The sequence below is a fragment of the Carcharodon carcharias genome, chromosome 2 (assembly GCF_017639515.1).
Source record: "Carcharodon carcharias isolate sCarCar2 chromosome 2, sCarCar2.pri, whole genome shotgun sequence".
Lineage (NCBI taxonomy): Eukaryota > Metazoa > Chordata > Chondrichthyes > Lamniformes > Lamnidae > Carcharodon > Carcharodon carcharias.
In genome coordinates this window covers 32,214,590-32,231,297 of record NC_054468.1, presented here as the reverse complement: position 1 = coordinate 32,231,297, position 16,708 = coordinate 32,214,590, and the positions used below count along the sequence as shown (strand labels likewise).

The following is a 16,708-nucleotide window of genomic DNA, read 5'->3' as shown; positions in this document are numbered from 1 at the left end:
ATGAGGTGTATCCCAGGCTGTTGAGGGAGGCAAGGGAAGAGATATCAGAGGCCCTGGCAGTAATTTTCAAATCCTTCCTGACCACAGGTGAGGTGCCAGAGGACTGAAGGACTGCAAACATTGCCCCATTATTAAGAAAAGGAGGAAAGGATAGACCAGGAAATTACAGACCAGTCAGTCTAACCTCGGTGGTGGGGAAGTTACTAGAAAGAATTCTGAGGAACAAAATATATCTGCGCTTGGAGAGACACGGATTAATCAGTGATAGTCAGCATGGATTGTTAAGGGAAGGTCATGTTTGACAAATTTGATGGAATTTTTTGAGGAGGTAACCAGGAGTGTTGATGAGGGTAATGCATTTGATTTGGTCTACATGGACTTTAGCAAGGCTTTTGATAAGGTGCCTCACGGCAGACTGGTCAAGAAAGTAAGAGCCCATGGGATCCAAGGCAAGGTGGCATGTTGGATCCAAAATTGGCTGAGAGGCAGGAAGCAGAGGTGATGATGGAGGGAAGTTTGTTTCCAGTGGGGTTCCGCAGGGCTTGGTGCTGGGGCCCTTGCTGTTTGTAGTGTACATAAATGATTTGGACTTAATTTTTGGGGGTATGATCAAGAGGTTCGCGGATGACACGAAAATTGGTAGGGTGGTAAATAATGAGGGGGATAGCTGTAAACTGCAGGAGGATATCAATGGACTGGTCAGATGGGCAGAGCCATGGCAAATAGAATTCAACCGGGGAAATTGTGAGGTAATGCACTTGGGGAGAGATAACAAGGCAAGGCAAGGAATTACACAATGAATGGCAGGAACCTGGAAAGTACTGAAGATCAGAGGGACCTTGGTGTGCATATTCACAGATCCCTGAAGGTAGCTGGGCAGGTAGATAAGGTGGTTGAGAAGGCATATGGGATACTTGCCTTTATTAGCTGAGGCATAGAATACAAAAGCAGGGAGGTTATGCTGGAACCATATAAAACGCTGGTTAGGCCACAACTGGAGTACTGCGTGCAGTTCTGGTCACCGCATTATAGGAAGGATATGATTGCACTGGAGAGAGTGCAGAGGAGATTTACCAGCATGCTGCTTGGGCTGGAGGGTCTGAGCTATGAGGAAAGATTGGATAGGCTGGGGGTGTTTTCCTTGGAGCAGCGAAGAGGGGACCTGATAGAGATTAATAAGACTATGAGAAGCATAGATAAGGTGGATAGGAAGGCACTTTTTCCATTTGTAGAGGGGTCAATTACCAGGGGCATAGATTAAAAGTAAGAGGTAGAAGGCTAAGAGGGAAGTTGAGGAGAAATTTTTTCACCCAGAGAATGGTGGGAGTCTGAAACTCACTGCCTGAAAGGGTGGTTCAGTAAGAAACCCTCATAACATTTAAGAAGTATTTAGATATTCACTTGCATTGCATTGCCGTAGCCTCCAGGGCTATGGGCCAAGCACTGGAAAATGGGATTAGCATAGTCAGATCTTTGTTGACCAGCGCAGACACGATGGGCCGAATGGCCTCTTGTGCTGTATACGTCTATGAGTCTAACTTGGTAGAGCACATCGTGTGGAGCTTGCTTTCTCCATAGCCTCTGTTCCATCACCCTGTCAAGTTGCAGACCCAGAGGCACTGTAACTACAGCTCCTACACCTGTTGCATTCATTGTGCGGACATGTCACTAAATCCTCTGCCTGCCCTGTGAGGAGGCAGCAGCACTCCCTGCCAGATACAGCAGCTCGCCACAACATCTGCAAAACCACAGTACTTCCAGAAACTTTTCAGGAAGCGGATGTTAGTGTAAATCACATTACCTGCAAATTGTGTGCCTGGCCCTTTAAATAACACCAGTGGTGGGTCCATCTTGCAGCTGAACGAATGTCCTTTGGTGAGTGATATTGAGTATATTGAATGGACCTGCCTAGTCCAAGCTTGTATATTATCCATCAGATCAGCTGGTAAGGCTGTTCGAAGTTATGATCTGGCCAATTGAGAAGCTTCTAGCACACACATGCTATGACTGTGTGAGCACCCTTCCTAATATGGGCACCATGCAGGCCCACTAGAGGCATCTAGGAGGGCCTTCACCTTCCACAGCATTGGCTCCAGAGGCATTACAGATCCGAATTTTGTGTCCCTTAGGTCTAACATATTAATAGCTTTTCAGGCTGACTGCTCTACTCCATCTTCACAAATACAATTACGTGTTTTCAAGCGCACAGACTGCATGGTTATAAAACAGGGATCCTTTATCCCACTGGCATCAAATCTTTATAAACATTAATGGAAAAGCTTAACATAGAGAAACAGATTGGGCTGAATTTTCCCCCCCATTGGGAGGATTATGCGGGAGTGGGCGGGAGCGAGCGGGAACCTGATTGGCGCCCCCGATTGGGAGCGCGCCACCATTTTACATGGGCGGGCCAATTAAGGCCCGCCTAGCGTGACACAGACCCAGAAGCGCTGTGCGCTTCCTGTGGAAAACGGGGTGGGTATTCCCTGAGACGGGGCCTGCGCTCTTTCACGCGTGCGTGCGAAAGAACGCAGAACCATGCCTCGGGGGATTAGTTTAAGTTATGAAAAATTTAAAGAAAAAAAATTTTTTAAGGACATGTCCCCTCATGTGAAACTGTCACATGAGCTGGGACATTGTTCTATTATTTTTTTTCAAAAGTTTTTATTTAATTAATAAACGTTTCATTAAACCTTATCCCGCCCGTGGATGAAGTTTCATGAAAAATGCGAAGGCCGCCTGGGCTCTTCGCCTGCCCGGCAATATTAAGGTTGGACGGGCAGCATTCTTAACAACTTTAATTACTTTCTTAAAGGACTTAATAGGCATTTGACAGTTCGGCGGGTACACAGCCGATGTGGCTGCGCGCCTGCCGAACTGACACGCAGTGACGTCGGGACGCCCGCCTGATATCACCACGCGTCATTTTACATGTCGGCGAGTAGGCCCCGCCCCCCCATTCTTGCCGCCAAAGTTGTTAAGAATGCTTAAGGTTGCTGGGCAAGTTTCTCGTGAGGGGACATGTCCTTAAAATTTTTCTTTTTCTTTAAATTTTTCATAAGTTAAACTGATCTCCCTGAGGCACCTCCGCTCGCTGACCAGAAAGTTCTTCCCATTATTTACAATGGACATTCATGGCTGACGCTCCAGATCCACAAGGAGAGCATCACGAGCTTAACGCCTGATCTCTAACCAGCCAGGTAGCAGAGTTCAGTTGGTGGAGCTCCTACTGCTAATTTTCCAGGACCCCATGACCCAGATTACCTTGTCTCCCAGAAATGAAGGGGATTTTCCTCACCCTGTGGCCTCTCGAACTCAGGTTCTAGGTCTCCACACCACCTTCACAAACATAAGCAGCGACAGTCTTAATTTGACAGTAGGGCACTGAGGAAGGGCAGGTACTACCCCGTTGACTCTTTCCAACCTGTTATAACTTCCAACCAGAATCAAAGTGCAGCAGAGGCTGAGAACTGATTCATTGAGCTCACATTGCTGGAACATTCTTAGTATACTCAGCACTTTTCTGTAGTAATAGCAGTCTCTAGTGTTGGAAATTTATACTACACAGGCTTTAACATGTCTGGGAGACAGATGGAAGTACCCCCAGGTTACCATTTCTCTATATATAAATCATTTGATCCACTTGGCTCGATTAGAAATGATTACTCTTATAACTGTGTAATTGCTGAGCTGTGATCTGTTCTTGTATTGTTTACAGGATCAGCCTTTTATGACAATCTTTAATCTTCAGCCTTTGACAACTTATCAGATTCAAGTTCACGTCCTGTCTATAACTGGCAAAGGCCCAGCAACCGTTAAAACATTTCAAACACCACAGGTTTACACTACAGTCTCGTAAAGGTTAGTCATATCTTTTTCAATCAATTCTGTGTTGTGTAGAATAAACATAACTATAAGCATTACCAAGTCCAGACTATTATGTTGGGTCACAGATCTCGCACTGCCCAAATCATTCCATTATCAGGTTTCAGCAGGGAAATGAGAAAATATTTCACTTCAAAGATTGCTGATCAGCTTATGTAACATGTTCAGCCTGAGAACACTGACCAGCCACTTTGCTCCTCTAAATGTCTTTGCAGTTTTATTTAGTTTTAATTGATCAAAGACTTGACAACTGCACGAGGGCTTTCTCTGCAGTTTCATTTTGGGGGCTGATTTTAACAGACCATTTCTGTTTTATTTCATTACAGCAGCAAGTATAACTTAACAACCTACTTTGATATAAGTTTATTATGTTTTCTAACTGCAGGTGCTAACCAAGACAGTCAAATCTGGCGTCAAGAAGCTCACAACAGGGATGGAATTTAAACAAAACTCAGATTCATCATCGCAGTGACCAAAACTGTTTTTTATTCTAACAACAGAGTTATTTATAAGACTATCCGGACTATTCTGGATTTTGCGCTTCTGCTAGTTTCATATGTCATGTTTATTGAGATTTATAATTTTTTCATTTCACTAGTTCTTCAAGGTATATTTGGCATTCGCAGTTAAACGTCCTGGCACAAGTGTCTCAGAAAATTCTGGATTGTTATAATTGAGGAAACAAACTTTTGGCAATCTCTCACTAATTTAATGATTGTTGAGTGAATAAGGACGACATGTCTGATATTTCCCTCGACATCGCAAAGCAATCTCATGACACAAATCAAGCAGAGAACTACTAATTACAGCCTAAGGTGAAACACAGTAGAATATGATTCATGGAAATGTGCATCATTAAATAAGTGAGTGAAAATTAATAACTGTCCAACCCGAAGGTAAAGACAATGCCAAAGACAACTCGTTGTGGTTTCAGGAAAGCTGACTTAATGGATGTAGCCTACAAGTGCTGAGAATACATATTACTTCACTGTGAGAATCCCATGGTTGGTTCTCCTCTTTAAAAAAAAGTTTATCACCTTCACTTCCGATAACTGTAATAGTTGTCACAAGGCTGTTCTTTGCACTGCATCGGACTCTCCAGCCCTCGAGAAATGAAACCAAGTAATTAACTGCAGGAAGGCAGGGAGAATATTATATTGTACACTGACTAGATGAAGTTTGCATGTGACATTTCCATCACCACAGCAAAACTGAAGTCATAATATTCTGCTGGTAGTAGGTTATCTTTGTAAGTGCTTTGCTTGGTGTGCTCTGAGTCATATGTAAATATGAAACTTGTAACATCTTTAACTTTCCAAGAATGAGGGATATTTACATGTTCTCTGAGAATCTTGGCAGTCATTTTCTAAGTTTGTTATCCAGCACAGTGTGGAAATGAGAGTTACATAGGAAATAACTGCTCTGTCTGTATTCAAGTTGGAGCTTCTTTTGGAAAGGAATTAGAACACTAGATTCAATCCAGCATATTCATGCTCTGACTCACCTGAAGAGGGAGCAAGTTGGAAAATTAATGCTCTGATCTTGTAGCCCTCTCACAACCTACGCTCCCCTTGTGCCTGGATCAGCACTGGGGACTAGATCTTAGCTGAAGGAATAAGTCTCCAAACAAGTGAGGAAGCAGCCCAACATTTGACACTAAATTTGATAGCTGCAGAAATCAAGGCCATGTTTGATTACTTTCTATGAAGCCTCATGAGTATTATTGCAAAGCACAGTAATTTCACCTCTCTCTGCAGCCACTTGAGCTGTTTGCAAGGGTTGCCTTCCGTGCCACTTCATGACATAATTTCCATAGGTCAGCATTGGAACATAACTGCAAGAGGCTTCAGTCAAGTCCCAAACTGACCCTACAAGTTTCAGATCCTTTGCTGCAAGATCACTGTAGATGTCCATGCAGCAGATGGTGCCACTCCGCGTGTACATCTCTGTTGAACAAGTCCCCGAGAAGACAAGAATGCATGACGTTGCCACAGAGATAGGTTAGGATAAACGGTTAGCTGTATCTTCATGGGAACACCCAATGCTAACTTTAGAGCAGTCTGCACAGCCTTCTTTCTGACAGTACTACATAAAGCGTAACGTACTGTGACTGGGGTGCTTTTAAAGAACTTCTTAGCATAAAGGTTATTCAGGCATTCCCACCTCAAAGTTGTCGGCAAGGGTCTGCCTGCACATCCACCTTTGGGAATTGAAGTCTCACCAGTATTGTATCAAAGTGCAGCAATTTCACTTGTCTCTTCAGATGCTGGAATGGAGGTGCCAATAGGAGGGCAAGGAGCACCTATAAGGCAGTATGATCGATGTGGGTATTCTTCTTCTGGCTCTTTTCTTCCACCAAACATGTCAGCTTGGAGGATTCCCATTGGCTGGAGTTAGGGAAGAAAAAAGTAACTGTTGGCATAAAGTCTCATGAAAACAATCACAGCAGAAAAGAAATACCATCAAAGGTCCAAAGAAACATACCTTTAACTTATGTGGGCCTTTCAAAGAATGTATAGCCAAAGGCGTAAATCCCATGAGATTGCAGGCTGGGGTCTTGGTGTTTAGCACACCCATGGCTGCAAATGGAGCAGCACCCTTCTCAAACCCTTTTGTGTATAAAAAATGCTTGTCTTGCATTTTTATTGTGCCTTTCATGACTTCAAGACATCCCAAAGTGCTTTACAGCTAATGAACTTTTAAGTGTAATAACCTTTGTAATACAATAATGAAGCTTCACTTGGGTCCACCTAGAAAATGGAGCAGGGATGATTTTAGAAGTAAGACTTCTTTTTGATAAATACATCCTACCTGTAAACCCAGGGAAGTATTTTACAGCCCCTCCCTGTGGCAGGATTTTCTGGTCCCACCAAATTCAATGGACTTTTGAACGCTCACCACATTTTACAGCCCTGCCCCCGCTGCGATGGTGTTGTAAAATTCCACCCCCAGTCTTTTCTTTAAACCAGAATGCATTAAATGTTTGATTCCCATATTTTTCCATCGCCTTATGTGGGGTAGAATTTCTGCTGGGATTCCCAAATCTCCCTGGAATATCTGCTGTTTATGGGAGATGGGAACCCTGTAGAAACTTACCCCAACATCTATAGCACTACCTGCTAATAGCTTATTATTCGATCCATTGCACAACCCTCAACGAGGGTTAAAACAGAAAAATGCTGGAAATACTCAGCTGGTCAGGCAGCATCTGTGGAAGGAGCGAAACAGAGTTAACCTTCATTGACCTGAAATGCTACCTCTGTTTTTCTCTCTCCACTGATGTTGCCTGGCCAGCTGAGTATTTCCAGCATTTTCTGTTTTTATTTCTGATTTCCAGCATAAGCAGTGTTTTGTATTTGTACTACATCGGGTTCATGAATTTACATATCTTCACACATGAATTTTTCATGCTTTAGCCAATCATCATCCAGTTTTGGCATCTTGGGTTAATCAGCTACATTCATTCGGTGCATTGTACTTGGTTCTAGGATCAAATTTGCACCAAACATTGAGTTCCATCCTTCTTGAGCAACTATTTTAATAAAATTTTAACTATCACCAAACATCCTTTAGAGCTTCAACGTATACTTGTATAATTGTCTTTTGAGGTCTTGTGTAAAATATAAAAATAAAGAATTGTGTGTATAAATCATATTGGTAGATGTGATGTGAAATGTAATGTAACCTTGTAGCTTGCAGGTCGATAATCATCAAATAGTCATTCCACTCAAGCTATGGATATCTCCGCTGTGATACAAATTGCTTTTAAGGATTCCACATAGAGCTGTCCTCATATTTTCTAAACACTCCTGCCCAGACTCTTATGTAAGAAATACTCTTCTTGGTGGAATGTCTTGAAACAATGAGTAACACACACTTGTTTGGCATGACTGCAGTGATTGTAGAGAGGAACTGAATGATAAAACAATTAAGATTGCCTGTTCACGATAAAGATCTGTCTACTACTGACAAACCTTTAGAACTATTTGTAGGAAGACCTTGCAAGAACTCAAGCTGTGAGCTGTGGAAACTGGAACCTTTAACCATTTTTTCCCAGACACCCCAAAAATCACAGCTATCTGCATTGAACCATAAATGCTGTGAGCCTGTTTATTTCCCAAAGAGTTTAGTCATGTGGACATATTTTCCATTCTTATACCTTGACCTGTTTTTTTTAGGCAGGGTGGTGGGTGGGGGTGGTGTGGAAGTAACTATTTCATTGATCAAGTGTACCTAGAAGTCAATAAGAAATTGCAAAACTGTTTGGCTAATATGATGTACCATTGATATCATTTTGGATGGGATTCATCCTGGATGTTTCTTAGAAACATAGAAACTAGGAGCAGGAGTAGGCCATTCGGCCCTACGAGCCTGCTCCACCATTCATTATGGTCGTGGCTGATCATCCAACTCAATAGTCTGCTCCCGCTTTCTCCCCATACCCTTTGATCCCTTTAGCCCCGAGAGCTATATCTGACTCCTTCTTGAAAGCATTCAATGTTTTGGTCTCAACTACTTTGGTAATGAATTCCACAGGCTCACCACTCTCTGGGTGAAGAAATTTCTCCTCATCTCAGTCCTAAATGGTCTACCCCATTTCCTCAAACTGTGACCCCTGGTTCTGGACTTCCCCACCTTCGGGAACATCCTTCCTGCATCTACTCTGTCTTGTCCTGTTGGAATTTTATAGGTTTCTATGAGATCCTCCCTCATTCTTCTGAACTCCAGCGAATATAATCCTAATCGACTCAATCTCTCCTCATATGTCAGTCCCGCCATCCCAGGAATCAGTCGGGTAAACCTTCACTGCACTCCCTCTATAGCAAGTACATCCTCCCTAGATAAGGAGACCAAAACTGCACACAATATTCCAGGTGTGGTCTCACCAAGGCCCTGTATAATTGCAGCAAGGCATCCCTGCTCCTGTACTCAAATCCTCTGGCTATGAAGGCCAACACATCATTTGCCTTTTTTACTGCCTGTTGCACCTGCATGCCTACCTTCAGCGACTGAAGTACGAGGACACCCAAGTCTCATTGCACATTCCCCTCTCTCAATTTATAGCCATTCAGATAATAATCTGCCTTTCTGTTTTTGCTACCAAAATGGATAACCTCACATTTATCCACATTATACTGCATCTGCCATGCATTTGCCCACTCACTCAGCTTGTCCAAATCACACTGAAGCATCTCTGCATCCTCCTCACAGCTCACCCTCCCACCCAGCTTTGTGTCATCTGCAAATCTGGAGATATTACATTTAATTCCCTCATCTAAATCATTAATATGATCCCTGTGGTACCCCACTAAGTCACTGCCTGCTGTTCGGAAAAAAGACCCTTTTATTCCTACTCTTTGTTTCCTGTCTGCCAACCAGTTTTCTATCCATCTCAATACAGTGCCCCCAATCCCATGTGCTTTAATGTTACATGCCAATCTCTTATGTGGGACTTTGTCGAAAGCCTTCTGAAAGTCCAAATAAACCACATCCACTGACCCCCCCTCATCAACTCTACTAGTTACATCCTTGAAAAATTCCAGTAAATTTGTCAAGTATGATTTCCCTTTCATAAATCCATGCTAACTCTGTCTGACTCTGCCACTGTTTTCCACGTATTCAGCTATTAAATCTTTTAAAATGGACTCTAGAATTTTCCCCACTATCGACATAAGGCTGACTGGTCTATAATTCCCTGTTTTCTCTCTGCCTCCCTTTTTAAATAGTGGGGTTACATTAGCAACCTCCAGTCTGTAGGAACTGTTCCAGAGTCTATAGAATCTCAGAAGACGACCACCTATGCATCCACTATTTCTAGGGCCACTTCCTTAAGTACTCTGGGATGTAGATTATCAGGCCCTGGGGATTTATCGGCCTTCAATCCCATCAATTTCCCCAACACCATTTCCCTACTAATTCCTCCCTCTCACTAAACCCTGTGTTCCCCAACATTTCTCATATGTTATTAGTGTCCTTTTGGAAGTTCATATGCACCACATCAACTGCATTGCCCTCAACATCCATCTCCATAACCAGCTCAAAAACTCAAGTTAGTTCAACATGATTTGCCTTTAACAAAGTTTTGCAAGTTTGGAATTTGGACATTTTTTGGTCACATACTTTGACCAGCAACAATGACAACAACAACCACCTTACATTTAAATAACACCTTTAAGGTAGACAAATACTCCAGGGCATGGCTGCCAATTATAGGGTAAAGAAAACATCAAGTCAAGAAGGGAGGTGTTAGGAGGGTTGTTATAGGTGAGTTTTAAGGAACTGAACATATACATGTTACAAACATACAAAATAGGAGCAGAAGTAGGCCATTCAATAAGATCATGGCTGATCTGTTTGTGTTTTCAGCTCCACATTCCCATCTACCCCCAATAACCTTTGATTCCCTTGCCTAACAAGAATCTATCTACTTCTGCCTTAAAAATATTTGATGACCCCAGTTCCACCACCTTCTAAGGCAGTTCCAAAGTCACACAACCCTCTTAGAGAAAACATTTCTCCTCATCTCTGTCCTATAAGGGCGACCACTAATTTTAAAACAGTGCCCCCTAGATCCGGACTCACCTACAAGGGGAAGCATCCTTTCCTCGTCCACCTTGTCAGACCAATCAGCATCTTATATACATCAATCAAGTCACCCCTCACTCTTCTAAACTCCAGTGGAAACAAGCCCAGTCTGTCTGACCTTTCCACATAAGTCAACCTGCTCATTCCAGGTATCAATCTAGTAAATCTCCTCTGAACCACCTCCAATGCAATTATATCTTTAAATAAGGAGGCCAAAACCACATATAGTATTCAAGATGTGGTCTCACCAATGCCCTGTATAACTTTTTTTTAATTCATTCATGGGATGTGGGCTTTGCTGGCTGGGCCAGCATTTATTTCCCATCCCTACTTGCCCTTGAGAAGGTGGTGGTGAGTTGCCTTCTTGAACCGCTGCAGTCCGTGTGGTGTAGGTACACCCACAGTGCTGTTAGGGAGGGAGTTCCAGGGTTTTGAACCAGTGATAGTGAAGGAACAGTGATATATTTCCGAGTCAGGATGGTAAGTGACTTGGAGGGGAACTTCCAGTTGGTGGTATTCCCATCTATCGGGTGCCCTTGTCCTTCTAGACGGTAGTGGTTCTGGGTTTGGAAGGTGCTGTTGAAGGAGCCTTGTGAATTCCTGCAGTGCATCTTGTAGATGATATACACTGCTGCTACTGTGCGTCGGTGGTGGAGGGAGTGAATGTTTGTAGATGTGATGCCAATCAATTGGGCTGCTTAGTCCTGGATGGCATCAAGCTTCTTGATTGTTGTAGGAGCTTCACTCATCCAGGCAAGTAGGGAGTATTTCATCACACTCCTGACTTGTGCCTTGTAGATCATGGACAGGCTTTGGGGAGTTAGGAGATGAGTTACTTGTTGCAGGATTCCTAGCTTCTGACCTGCTCTTGTAGCCACAGTATTTATATGGCTAGTTCAGTTCAATTTCTGGTCAATGGTAATCCCCAGGAGGTTTATAGTGGGGAATTCAGTGATGGTAATGCCATTAAACATCAGGGGGCGATGGTTGGATTCTCTCTTGTTGGAGATGGTCATTGTCTGACACTTGAGTGGCGTGAATGTTATTTGCCACTTGTCAGTCCAAGCCTGGATATTGTTCAGCTCTTGCTGCATTTGGGCATGGCCTGCTTCAGTATCTGAGGAGTAATGAATGATGCTGAACATTGTGCAATCATCAGTGAACATCCCCACTTCTGACATTATGATGGAAGGAAGGTCATTGATGAAGCAGCTAAAGATGGTTGGGCCGAGGACACTACCTGGAGGAACTCCTGCAGTGATGTCCTGGAGCTGAGATGACTGAACTCCAACACACAAGCATCTTCCTTTGTGCTAGATATGACTCCAACCAGCGGAGCGTTTTCTCCTTGATTCCCATTTACTTTAGTTTTGCTAGGGGTCCTTGATGCCACACTTGGTCAAATGTGGCCTTGATGTCAAAGGCAGTCACTCTCACCTCACCTCGGGAGTTCAGCTCTTTTGTCCATGTTTGAACCAAGGCTGTAATGAGATCAGGAGCTGAATGGCCCTGGTGGAACCCAAACTGAGCATCAGTGAGCAGGTTTTGCTAAGCAAGTGCTGCTTGATAGCACTGCTGATGACCCCTTCCATTACTTTACTGATGACCAAGAATAGACTGATGGGGCGGTAATTGACTGGGTTGGATTTATCCTGCTTTTTGTGTACAGGACATACCTGGGCAATTTTCCACATAGCCGGGTAGATGCCAGTATTGTAGCTGTGCTGGAACTGCTTGGCTAGGGGTGTGGGAAGTTCTGGAGCACAAGTCTTCAGTACTATTGTTGGAATATTGTCAGGCCCATTGCCTTTGCACTATCCAGTGCCTTCAGCCGTTTCTTGATATCACTTGGAGTAAATCGAATTGGCTGAAGACTGGAATCTGTGACGCTGGGGACCTCCGGAGGGGGCCGAGATGGATCATCCATTCGGCACTTCAGGCTGAAAATTGTTGTGAATGCTTCAGCCCTATTTTTTGCACTGATGTGCTGGGCTCCTCCATCATTGAGGATGGGGATATTAGTGGAGCCTCCTCCTCCAATGAGTTGTTTAATAGTCCACCACCATTCACAACTGGATGTGGCAGGACTGGAGAGCTTAGATCTGATCCATTGGTTGTGGGATTGCTTAGCTGTGTCTATCACTTGCTGCTGATGCGGTTTGGCACGCAAGAAATCCTGTGTTATAGCTTCACCAGGTTGACACCTCATTTTTAGGTATGCCTGATGCTACTCCTGGTATGCCCTCCTGCACTCTTCATTGAACCAGGGTTGATTCCCTGGTTTGATGGTAATGTTAGAGTGGGGGATATGCCGGGCCATGAGTTTACAGATTATGTTTTGAGTACAATTTTGCTGCTGCTGATGGACCACAGTGGCTCATGGATGCCCAGTCTTGAGTTGCTAGATCTGTTCGAAATCTATCCCATTTAACACGATGGAGGGTACCCTCAATATGAAGGCAGGGCTTTTCTCTCCTTCATCTTGGTGGTCACTCTTACCGATACTGTCATGGACTGATACATCTACAGCAGGCAGGTTGATAGGATGAAGTCAAGCATATTTTCCCTCTTGTTGATTCCCTCAGCATCTGCCACAGACTCTGTCTAGCAGCTATGTTATTTAGGACTTGGCCAGCTCGGTCAGTAATGGTTCTACCAAGCCAGTCTTGGTGATGGACATTGAAGTCCCCCTACATAAAGTACATTCTGCGCCCTTGCCACTCTCAGTGCTTCCTCCAAGTGGTGTTCAACATGGAGGAGCGTTGATTCATCAGCGGTACATGGTAATCAGCAGGGGTTTCCTTGCCCACATTTGACCCGATGCCATGAGTCAATGTTGAAGACTCCCAGGACAACTCCCTCCCAAATGTATACTACTGTGCCGCCACCTCTGTTGGGTCTGGCCTGCCCTGCTGGTGGGACAGAACATACCCAGGGATGGTGATGGTGGGGTCTGAGACATTGTCTGTAAGATATGATTCTGTGAGGATGACAATGTCAGGATGTTATTTGACTAGTCAATGATGCAGGTCTCCAAATTTTGGCACTGACCCCCCAGATGTTAGTTAGGAGGACTTTGCAGGGTTGAAAAGGCTGAGATGCCGTTGTCATTTCTGATGCCTAGGTTGATGCCAGGTGGTCCATCCAGTTTCATTCCTTTTGTGACTTTGTAGCAGTTTGATACATCTGAGTGGCTCACTTGGCCATTTCAGAGGGCATTTAAGAGTCAACCACATTGCTGTGGATCTGGAGTCACATGTAGGCCAGACCAGGTAAGGACGACAGATTTCCTTAATTAATGAACCAGATGGGTTTTTACAACAATCGTTCATTAAACCATTGTCATCATTAGGCTTTTAATTCCAGATTTTTATTGAATTCAAATTCCACCATCTGCCATGGCAGGATTCAAACCCTGGTCCCCAGAGCATTACCTTGGGTCTCTGGATTATTAATTCAACAACAATACCACTACGCCATCACCTCCCCATAACATGAAGCATAACATCCTTACTTTTATGTTCAATTCCTCTTGTAATAAAGGATAGCATTCTATTAGCCTTCTTGATTATGTGCTGTACCTGCATACTAACTTTTGTGACTCATGCACTCGAACACCTAGATTCCTCAGAATTTTGCAGTCATTCTTCGTTTAAGTAATGCTTTGCTTTTTTATTCTTCCTGCCAAAGTGAACAACTTCACATTTTCCCACATTATACTCCATTACATACTTTCCTACCAATATTTGTGTCATCTGCAAATTTAGCTACCATGGCTTCACTCTCTTCATCTAAGTCACGGATGTAAATTGTAAAAACTTGAGGCCCCAGCACAGACCCCTGCGGGACCCCACTCGTCACATCCTACCAATCAGACAAAGACCCATTTATGCATACTCTCTGTTTTCTGCCAACCAGCCAATCTTCTATCCATACTAATATATAACCCCCTACACACCATGGATGGTGGGTCCTCCCTTTATTCAGATACAGAGCCTTTAGTTTTGTCTTTTTGCTATCTTTGTAACATCTCTTGATTGTTGGTGCATTCTTAGTTTTTTTTTCTCTGTCCCTTCCTGCCATTCTCTGACCCTCATTTCCCATATTACTATTTTCCTCTCTTACCTTGTCTCTACTCTTTCATATACCACATCTTTCTACATTTGATCCCTTGCCCCCACTCCCTGGTTTAAAACCCTCTCTCCTTCTCTAGTTATACGGTCGGCAAGATCACTGGTTCCGTCATGGTTCAGGTGTAAATGGTCCCAATGGCACAGCCTCCACTTTCCCCAGTACTGATGACAGTTCCCCATGAACTGGAACCCACTCCTCCCACACTAGTCTTTGAGCCATGTATTCATCTATAATTTTATGTACTCCATGCTAATTTGCATGCGGCTCAGGTAATAATCCAGAGATTATAACCTTTGAGGTTCTGCTTTTTAATTTAGTGCCTAGCTCCTCATACTCTCTAGGCAGAACCTCTTTCCTAGTTCCACCTACGTCATTGGTACCTACATGGACCACGACAACCGGATCCTCCCCCTCCCACTGCAAGCTCCTCTCCAGTCTTGAACAGATGTCCCAAACCCTGAGACTGGTCAAGCAACACAGCTGTCTGCATTCTCATTCTTTGCTGCAGAGAACAGTGTCAATCCCCCTCACTATACTGTCCCCTACTACCATTACATTCCTGTTTACAACCTCCCCCAACCCCCCCAATGGCTTCCTGTATCATGGTGCCATGGTCAGTTTGCTCTTCCACCCTGCAACCCCTGCTTTCATCCAAACAAGCTGAGCAAATCTCAAACCTACTGGACAACTGCAGAGGCTAACACTCCTGCACTCCTGCCCACAGGGTCCCCCTAACTGCCTCACTCACAGTCACACCCTCCTGTCCCTGACCACTGCCCAAATCAAAAGACCCTAACCTAAGTGGTATGACTGCTTCCTGGCGCAAAGCATCCAGGTAACTTTCGCACTTCCTGATGTGTTGTACAGTCTGAAGCTCAGCCTGCAGCTCAATGACTGAGCCAAAGTTCCTATAGCCGCAAACACTTCCTGCAGACGTGTTGGCCCTGGACTGCACTGGCATCCTGGAGATCCCACAGGCTGCAGCATTGACACATCACCTGTCCTGCCATCCTTAATGTGTTTTAATTAATTACTTAATTATATTATTCACTTATTTATCTCACTTTTTTATATATTTTGTTAACTTTACCACCAATTTGTATACTATTTTAAACCTTAGGAATAAAATAGACCTTAGCCACTTACAAGATACCAAACAGCTGGTTCCTTTCCCTTTAGTGGTATAAGAACTAATCCCTACAGGGTAAGAAAGGTGGAAAAAGCAAAGGAAATGAACACCTCCTTCCCCCTCCCCCTTCCCCTCTTCACTGAACTCCCCTCACCAAAGTCTCAGGTTTGCACTCAGTTTCTTCAGCTGCACTCATTTGCTTTTCTGTTCAGGAAAGAGGCAGAAGATAAGGATATACGACTTGAATGAGTCTTTAGAAAGTTAAGGAAATCGAAGAGGCATTGTTCCCAGTGAACCCCTTCCAGCGTATTTCAAATACATGCATTGGGAAAAAAGACAAATATATCAAAAAGAGACAGTGTTACTTCTTTAAAAAAAGTGATTTTGCTACATCTTCATAATACACTGTTTTATGCCAGCTAGTTCATGCATTTGTTTTATTTAGTGATGATTAACTGATATTTATACATTTTATGTACGTGAAAAAATGTGACCTTGTTAGTATTTTGTATATTTTTCCAGGGCCTGCAAGTGTTATGTTGCTTTTTATCTTTCTTGCAGAAACAAGATATCTGATCCTTGAAGTGCTCAAGTTTCTGATACTTTTTCCCTTGTGTCCAATTCATGCATGTCAGCATTCTGACAATAAACCTGTTTTGATAAATTACAGACTAAAAATGAGATGGTGGAAAGTGGGTGAGGGAATGGGAATGTTTTTGAAGTGCACATAAATAAGCAGCGTAGTAACAGTCAGGGGAAGGGAGAAAGCACGCAGGGACAGTCTGTTGTTAAGAAACACAAACTTGCCTTAGTCTGAAGTTCAGAGGCCTGGGACTCCAATTCCCAACAAACCTCGGGCCTCCTGCGCATGCACCACTGGAAACTGGCCACACATGCACAGTGCTACCTTTCTCATGTTCTTCAGACCCAGGACCAACCCTGCATGGAAAAAAAATAACGGTGCGAAAACCCAAT

General features: G+C 43.6%; 1 protein-coding gene across 1 annotated transcript in view; it reads left to right on the top strand.

The window, feature by feature from the left end:
- The window catches only part of LOC121287192 (anosmin-1-like), a 190,156-nt gene extending 183,032 nt beyond the window's left edge, over positions 1–7,124 (top strand). Inside the window, exons 13-14 of the mRNA XM_041204833.1 lie at positions 3,719–3,861; positions 4,271–7,124. Of these exons, the coding sequence (XP_041060767.1) occupies positions 3,719–3,859 (141 nt within the window). The 3' untranslated portion in view covers positions 3,860–3,861; positions 4,271–7,124. The remainder of the gene's footprint in view (positions 1–3,718; positions 3,862–4,270) is intronic.
- The last annotated feature ends 9,584 nt before the right edge of the window (positions 7,125–16,708 follow it).